This window comes from Penaeus monodon, unplaced genomic scaffold, assembly GCF_015228065.2.
Source record: "Penaeus monodon isolate SGIC_2016 unplaced genomic scaffold, NSTDA_Pmon_1 PmonScaffold_522, whole genome shotgun sequence".
Lineage (NCBI taxonomy): Eukaryota > Metazoa > Arthropoda > Malacostraca > Decapoda > Penaeidae > Penaeus > Penaeus monodon.
This window is the reverse complement of record NW_023660130.1, coordinates 10001-20087: the sequence shown is the minus strand read 5'-3', so window position 1 is coordinate 20087 and position 10087 is coordinate 10001. Positions and strand designations below refer to the sequence as shown.

The 10087-nt window shown below is 31.9% G+C and overlaps 1 protein-coding gene across 1 annotated transcript; it reads right to left on the bottom strand.

Moving 5' to 3' along the window:
- Window positions 1-4600: 4600 nt before the first annotated feature.
- On the bottom strand, window positions 4601-8505 carry LOC119571121 (WAS/WASL-interacting protein family member 3-like). Its single transcript, XM_037918573.1, has 2 exons — window positions 8367-8505; window positions 4601-4980 (listed from the first exon to the last, which is right to left on the bottom strand). The coding sequence occupies exons 1-2, from the start codon at window positions 8503-8505 to the stop codon at window positions 4601-4603; spliced, it is 519 nt and encodes a 172-aa protein (XP_037774501.1).
- Window positions 8506-10087: the final 1582 nt, after the last annotated feature.

Sequence of the window (10087 nt, the reverse complement as noted above, 5' to 3'; positions counted from 1 at the left end):
CACACAAACACACACACACACACAAAAACAAACACGCACACACACACACACAACAAACATAGGACACACAATATAGGCGCTTTCTATTACATACTCCATAATTCGTAATTCCCATTAGTAGCTCATACTGGTACCACACTTTTTGGTATCGTTATACCGTTGTAACATTTTTAAAATATCAAATTTCACGATTCCGGTGCAAGATATTTGGTCGCCAATTATGAGACCGCCTCTTGTAGTTACAAACAAGTAGTCGCTTTATTCTCCCCCTCCACACCACAAAAATACACCCCCACAAAAAAAAAAAAAAAAAAAAACAAACAAATAAATATAACTATATATTATATATATATATATACTCATATATATATAATACTATATATATAATATATATATATATATTATCTATATATTTATAGAACACTATATTATATATCCTATTACTATTATAATAGCATATATATATTATATATATTACGATATATATATCACTATTATATATATCTAATATATTACTATATACTATCTGACGATATAGACACATATTTACTATCTTATATATATACTATATATATACTATATATATCTGACAATGTATCATATTATCTAGTACATATTATGCATAGATATATTATCTATATTATATATACTAGATATATATATGCATAATATATGTACTATAGAGATATTAACTATCATGCATCGTACAATTACCTATATTATCCATATTACCTATCTATATATGTATTACTATATCTATACATTAGAGAGATCACATACTATTACGAGTCATTACGATCTATCACGATTAGATGATCATTACCATATATATATGAAACATTATATATATATATATATATATATATATTATATATAATATATATATATATATATATATATATATATATATATATATATATATATATATTTATATTATATATATGTATATATATAGATATAGATCTATATAATACTAGATATATATATTTTTTTTTTTTTTTTTTTTTTTTTTTTTTATTTATTTTTACTATAAATTTTTTTTTAAACATAACTTGGTTTTACTACAAAAGCAAGCTATAATGCGACAAATATTTGTCCTGAATACGGAATGTGGGCTATTTTAAAATGTATACAAGGGTTATAAACGATACAAAAATTGTTTACAGTAGAGTATAGGGAATTACGAATTATGGAGTATGCTATAAAAGCGCCATTATGTGTGTGTGCGTGTTGTTCAGCTGTGTGTGTGTGCGTGTTGATTTTTGTGGTGTCTCTTGCGTCGTGTGTGTGTGTGTTGTGTGTGTGTCGGAGCGATGGACAACATCTATAAAGCTATTTTACCCGACGCTCCAGTAGGAGATGAAAATAAAACATACACGTATTATTCTAACAGCATATGCACGCGTACTCATATCAGACCTTTACTTCGAATTATAGTATTAATTCGGTTGTTGAAAGTTGTTACCATGTACATCAAGATACATGTCTAATTGCATTAGCTGTAAACCAGTGATTGTTGTCATACTCAGAATTCCTCCTTAGCATTGTTCCTTAGGGAAAATACGCAGTGATTGTTGCATCAGAACGCTTAGCCATTGGTCCTTACGGGATAAGAGCATGTTGATTGTTGTCATGACAGCACACACACCTTAGCACTTGTTCCTATACGCGGAAATCACACAGCAGTGATTTTGTTGCATAGAAATCTGTCTCACAGCATTGTTCCTTAGGGGAAAATAAGCAGTGATTGTTGCATAGAATCTCTTAGCATTGTTCCTTAGGGAAAGTAAGTGATAGCGAACGGCGAAGGTTTTCAAGATTGTCTTCTTCAGAACAACGGAGAGCATTCGTTAGCCACAGGGTGAGAGCTAACCCTGAGCACTTTTATAACTTATTTCTAAGGGAATATGAGAAGTTAGAAGCAAAGGAGATGTTATTAAATTCTGGTCTAAGTATGGGGGTTGTAGTAAGGTTTGTAGTTTTAGACGGTATGGACAGCGATTCATATCGTATAAAAATCAAAAGAGGCGGAACCGGCTGAGTGATCATCCTGCCCGCCAGTTTTGCCAACCAATCCTGTGAACTGATGCAAAAGAAAAGGACGGAAAATTAGGGTTAAAGGTCGGAGACTCGTCGGTATAGGGGACTAACTCCCCGGAGGAAAATAGTGTACTGTCAATCAGATGGTAAAAACCAGTGATGCACAAATATGAATAATAATATATATATATATATAATATATATATATATATATGTTATATATTATATAATATATATATAATGTGTGTTGTGGGCTGGTCGTGTGTCGTGTTGGGGGTGGTGTGTGTGTGGTGTGTGTGTGTGTGTAGCGTGTGTCATGTGTGTGTGTGGCGTGTTCTATGTGTTGTGTGTGTTTGTGTATGTGTGGTGTGGTGTATGCTGTGTGTGTGTGTGTGTGTGTGTGGTGGGTGTGGTGTGGTGTGTGTGTTGATGTGTGTGTTAACAGCCTGCGTATATGATAAACATATTTCATGCTATACATCATAATATTATATAGCAGGTATATCCTACCTATATATAGTATTATATATATATAGGAATATAGTATCTATATTACAACTATTCCCGTGTATAATATTGATATATATATATATACATATGAGTATATATATAATCATTACATAGATATATATAGTCTAGCATATATGTATTATGTATATATATATCTACACATTATATGATAAGTATATATCGTATATATATGAAGATATGTGGCTGTATATATATATATTATAATATGTTATATTGTCGTATTAGTGGTATAGATATTTATACTAGTGAGATATAGATATATATATATATATATTAATTGTGTGTGTATGTGTGTGTGGTTATAGATATATATATTATATTATATATATTATATATATATATATATTTTTTGACTGGTAGTGAGATATTTATATAGTATATATTATAGGGATATATTATAAGTACTGTGTGTGAGAGTATACTACTCATATTTATATATGTGTATTATTATGTATTTTATCTACATTATGGATTACTATGAGCTCTACATACAAGCGAGGTTATTAGTATATCCAGCATTCATATATATCAGCTATTATTTATATATATAGAGTAGTGGTATGAATATATGTATATATATATAATATATCTATGCATATAGGTATATACTTATATATATTATATCTATATCTTAGTGTTTATTCTATGTAGTTATATGTACAGCACGTTATGAGTTTTTTTATTACATTTTAAGTACATCGCATTATCTTATCCAGTATTATACTTTTATCTTGTTAATATAAGATGATGCATGGATATATATCGATGATAGTATCTCATTACTGTATATGAGTATAGATATAGGATATATATACATATGATGTATGAAAGAGTATGTGTGCGTATGCTATATAACACATATCGAAACTCATTATATATGATGATATTATTATTTCTATATATATATAGGCATACTATACAGCCGTGAATTATATATAGATGCATAGTAATATATATATATACGACTATAGTAACCTGATATATATAGTGATAATAATATATCATACACATAGGATGCATAGTAAAATGAGAGTTATGATTATATTTGATTAATATATATAATATATATATAGTATATATAATATGATATATAGATAGAATATATAAATTATTATACACTACAATATCATATGTAGTGTATACTATTATTATATAATATATTAGTATTATTATCTATATATATTTATATATTAATATATAAACACACAAACACATACACACACAGATATACTATATCCTAGTAAGTATAGCATACTATATGACTATTATAATATTATATATATATATAGATAATATTAATTACACACACTACACATACACACACAGATATATAAATATTATATATAATATATATAATATATATATATATATATATATTATATATATGTTTAGTTATTATTCACTATAAGAAAGCACAAAGCACCACACACACACACACACACACACACACACAAACCACACACACACACACCACACCCACAGGATATTTAATATGTAAACACATGTAGTATTGTACCGGTGTGTGTGCTCTATCCGTATCTTATATATGTTTGTATCATAACAGCCAGGAAGACTATAAGTGTGAATACACTCTCATCTCCTTAATCATCATCCTTGAGGATGAAGACCGTACAATGAGGCATGGCCAGTAAAATCTAGTTTACCGCCAACCATGACGTAGCCATATGTCTACCTTTTCCCGGTTCATTTTTTTCCATTCGTTTTATTTGCCATAAAATCACGTTTTTTTTATTCTCTTTTAGAATTATCAATCTGAAAAACACATGTGAAGCAAAAGGCCTCACGCTGTATAAATATCAGGACGAAGAACAAACATGGAGACAAACACTCCTCGGTGGTTTCTGTCAGAAACAATCAGCCAAACATGCATCGTAGTTTTCAGGGTGAGAATGCCGTGGTTATTCAAATACGTGAATAACGATGATCAGTTGATATATTGTTTCTACATGCAAATGATATATTGTTGACGATGTAGTTACGTTATAAGTTATTATAAATATGCGGACTTTTATAATCGGAAGCTGTAAGGTAATAATAAGCGGTGGAATTCATTTCTACATGGTGATAAGTGAAGCCTTGTGGTGTTCCGACGGCGATGGCTGACGGGATACGGAGGACGCGGAGGTGGAGGTGGAGGAGGTGGAGGAGCCTGAACTCTTTGAGGAATTTCGGAGGAGGTGGCGCAGTCGGCGGTGGATCGTGAGGAAATGGAGGCGCTGTGGTGGATTTTGCGGCGGTGGCTTTCGGAGGAAATGCTATTGGAGGAGGAGTCGGCCGGTGGCGCTGGAGGTGGATTCGGAGGTGGAGCTGGTGGCGTGGAGGTTATGGTGTGAGGCGGTAGTAGGAGGCAGGCAGTGTGGCTCCTGGAATTCTCGTTGAAGCGGAAGCCTTTCAAGTGTTGGTGGTGGAAGCGGAGGTTTTAGTCGGTGGAAACGGCGGTTCGGCGGTGGAAAGCGGCTGGTGTCTGGGTGGAAACGGCCGGTTCGGCGGTGGAAACGGCACGGCTTTGCGGAGATGGAAGTGAAACATGGCGGGTTCGCCGGTGGAAGGAAATGGGGATTTGGTGGTAGTGGTTGCTGGAGGTCATGGACGAAGCTACGTGAAGTGAACATGAATTGGCCAAGTTGACGTTTCCTTTTCAAAATTGGAAACTGAATTAACGTTTATAATAACATTTTACTACCATACTTTATATTTAAAAAAACCTTCAATGTTTGTTGAAACTATGTTAAGTTACATATTTATATTTTAATAGATAAACATCTGTACCAAGAAACTGCAGGGAATTCTGAAAATGGGTATATATATACAGACACAAAGAAAGTTCTGTGTGTTGACCTATAAATTACGATACAATACACACACACACAGCACACACGATACACATATATATCTATACACACACATATATATATATATATATATCCTTATATGCACTATAGATATACTATATCTTATTATATATGTAATATATATATATATATACACAACCACACAACATACACACACAAGTACGCAGTACACATACACACTACACACGACGATCGGGTTTACTTCTTTATTTTACATTTGACTGACAAAAAACACAAAACAAAATGAAATGCATGAATATATGACTTTACAAGCATAATTTAATAATAACATCCGAATATTTATCCCACGCAACTACTTAATTTTCTCTTTGATAACATTATTAGTATGATGGGGCATTGTTGACCCATGCGACAAAAGAATATGTAATTGTTCCACCAAACCAAAAAGTATATTGAGCTGGCACGTTCAAGCATTAATAAACAGCTATTTTGTTTTACGCTTGAAGACACAGATATATGAATATATTTTATATTTCACTTGATTTACCAGAAACACATTCACTGGTAATTATCTTGGATAAGTTTCATTAAACAATAAGTTTTGACATTCGACTTGAATATGATTTACTAAAAACCCCAACAGAGAAAAACCCGTAATGCCAGAGGCTATATTTCAACACTATGTAAAACGAGTGGAAATCACAGCTGTAAAAGAACATTGTACGCCTGAAAAGTCTGGTGATTCTGTCACGTATCTATCCATATTGTAAACAAAGATGAACAAAACATACCTCACGTGGTGACGCAATATGGTCAGTATCGTGTTGGTAATTGACTCAAACTGAAGCTATTTTAACAATCTCATGCTATTTTCATAAAAAAAGACATTCAGTTTTCCACCATCAATCTTTGGTCATAGTTTTGTAAACCACAAAAATACGTGGTTATAAAGACCTGATCCATAGATTAATAAGGATTAAGCCTTTATTGGACGTGAATTCCACACCAGGAAATTAAATCGTATCCAGATGTATAGTAATATATCTATCTGATTATATTATATCTTATATATATAGATATAATATATGTATACGTATATTCATATATATATATATCTATTAGTTATACTATATATATACGCACTATTAGGTCACATAGAGCGTACATAGTATCATACACACACATATTATATATAGATATATATAATATATATACTATATTATTATTATTAGATATTATTATTAATTATATGATATTATATAAGTATTTATATATATAACATATTAATAGAAGGTATATATCTAGTATGTGTTTATATATGCTTATATCTATTATTATATATATATATATAGATATAATATATAATTTATTAATTATTAATATTATATATCCACTATCAGATGCACGTGAACCTTCAAACATTGGTGCAACCAGCTATCCGTGGTTTTGTGGTTCAATTGTGTAACATATTTTATCATCATAAGCGTTCTGGTCACTGATAGTCAGTCATGATAATAGTTTCCTAAATTCCTTACATTTAGTCATTTACTCGGCTATGATTAGCGAAAACTTAAATCAAATATTTGGAATATTTTGATAACCAGAAAAGTCAAAGCTTTACTGTCTGAAATGTTTAAGGCTTAGTCGAATAATAACAATAATGCAATTAATAATATATAATTATAAATAATAATAAACAATAATAAATAAGGCCGATTACCTGCAGTGAATATAATTGGTGTTGTGGAAAAAAAAAAAAAATATATATATATTATTATATGTGTATATATGTGTGTATATATATATAATATATATAATATATATATAGATAATATTATATATATAATATTATATATATATATATATTGTATTGCTCTTACTAACCCCTTCCTATACGCATGATACTTTATTAAAGTGACCACCAAGTGAAACTGCCAATAAAGATATGAATATATATGTGTTATATGTATATGTATATTGTATATTTGGTGTATATATAATATATATATATAATATATATCATTATTATTATATATATTTATTATAGAATATATATATATATTATATATATATATATAGATTAGAGATATATATAATATTATATATATATATATATATAGTGTGTGTGTGTGTGTGTGTGTGGTGTTTGTGTTGGTGTGTGTGTGAGTTATGTATATTATTGTTTATTATTTGTCAATACTAGTAATAGTATATATAGCTTATGATATGTATATTATATATTATTATACATTATTTATATGTATTATTCTATAGTACTTGTTGCATCAGCATAAATGGGATAACTATTTGATGTATAAAACATGTATGTGATATTGTATGATATTATATGTGTACATATGTTATCTGAATATATATCATATATACGTATATATATAATATTTTATATATATTATAGATTATATGTTAGATTATAATATATTTATTTATTGATAATGTATATCGTTACTAGTAAGATTATCCATATATAGTATAGACTGTAAGATATGATAGATAGATCGAAGTATGTTAGATAGATATATAAAAGAGTATATCTACTGCACACACACACACACACACATTATGTACCCCTAATTGTAGGTTCATATTTGAATATATAGTATATATATGATGCTTTCTTTATATATGTATACTGACTCGTATTTATACATGTATTATCATGTGTGTGTGTGTGTGTGTCGGGGTGTGTGGTGGTGTTGTGTGTGTGTGTGTGTGCATACAGGGTGTGTTTGCGTACATTTTCTCATGCAAACAATCTCATTCGTGCTATTCCCTGAGGAGAAGACGGTACACTAATAACTAGTACAAGAAAAATATTCTCGTTACCGTAAACCATGCCTGGCATATTTTCCCCCTCTTCCTGATTTATTTATCCCCTTGTATGTAGTTTTCAGCGAGACCACTGCATTTTAGACATTGTTAAATTGAAACAATGTGGCAAACCTGAGGCAAAAGGTTCCTCACACTGTATAACATTATCAGAGATATGAAGATTACATAAGAGCACACAGACGGATACACAATCCTCTTGCACACTTCTGTCAGCCCCAAAACTAGCCAAGATGCTGTCGCTAGGTATCATGTGGATATTGAGATGCGCACTACATCGGACATCACGATACACACTTATTCCAATAGTTACATCTTAATTGATTCGTGTAGTACTTTATATCCAGTCATTATGCCCATGATGATGTAGAGGGAAGATATATGTAATCATGAACCATAGATTCTTTGTCACAGGTGATAAGAGTTGTTAGCCTTCTGCGTATGGCGTACTGGCGATGGCTTGATGCTTGGTACGCATTGCGACGGTATCAGCGAGAAGGGGAAGGGGAGGTAGGTTGGAGGAGGACTCGCAAACGGTAGGTATCGCGAGGTGGGCCGTTCATGTTCTGGCGGTGTGCTTCGGAGGAAATGTGGAGGCGGTGGTGGATTGGCGGCGGTGGATTTCGAGTGTGTAGACCCCCAATGTTCTATTGGAAGGAGATCGGCGTGTGGAGCTGGAGCGTTAGGATCAGGAGTGTGGAGCTGGTGGCCGACGACGCGAGGTTATGGTGGAGGCGGGAGTAGGCAACGGACTGGCAGTGTGGCTCCTGGAATCTCCGTGGAAGCGAAGCCTTCCAAAGTGTCGTGGTCGGTCGGCGAGACAGAGGCGGTTCGGCACGCGTGTTGGAAACGGCGGTTTCGGCGTGCGAAGCGGCGGTCTTTCGGCTGTGAAACGGCGGTTTCGGCGGTGGAAACGGCGGCTTTGGCGGAAGGAAACGGCCCGGTTTCGCCGGGGGAAATGGTGGATTTGGGGGTTTAGTGGTGCTGGAGTCATGGACGAAGCTAGGAAAGGGAAATGAATTGCCAAAGTTGACGTTTCCTTTTCAAAATTGGAAACTGTTTAACGATTATAATAAATTTTTTTAAATACAACTTATATTTAAAAAACCTTCAATGTTCTAAGATTACATTTTTTTAAATAATAACATCGATACCAAGAAACTGCAAGGAATTCTGAAAAGGGTATGTATATACGACACCCAAAGACCCAAGTCGTGTGTTGACCTATAAATACACATACATACACACACACACACATACACACACACATAATATAGTATAATAATATAATATTATATATATATATATATATATTTTATATAAAATATATATATATATATACATAACACACACACACACGTACGAGTACATACACACACGACGATCGGGTTTTACTTTTTTTTTTTTTTTACATTTTGACTATATATGACTATATATATTTAATAATCAATTCCTAATATTGACCCACAATACTTAATTTTCTCTTGATAACATTTAGTATGATGGGGCATTTGACCCATGCCACAAAAATCTATATTACACCAAATCCAAAAGTATATTGAGCTGCACGTTTAAGCATTAATAAAGCTATTTTGTTTTACGCTTGAAGATATAATGAAATATATTTTATATTTCACTTGATTTACCATAAACATATTCACTGATAATTATCTTGGATAAAGTTTACATTAAACATAGTTTTGACATCGACTTGAATATGATTTACTTAAAACCCCAACCAGAGAAAAACGTAATCCGAGGCTAATTTCAACCTATGTAAAACGGGATCACAGCTGTAAGAAGAAATTCCTAAAAGTTTGATCTCACGAACAGTG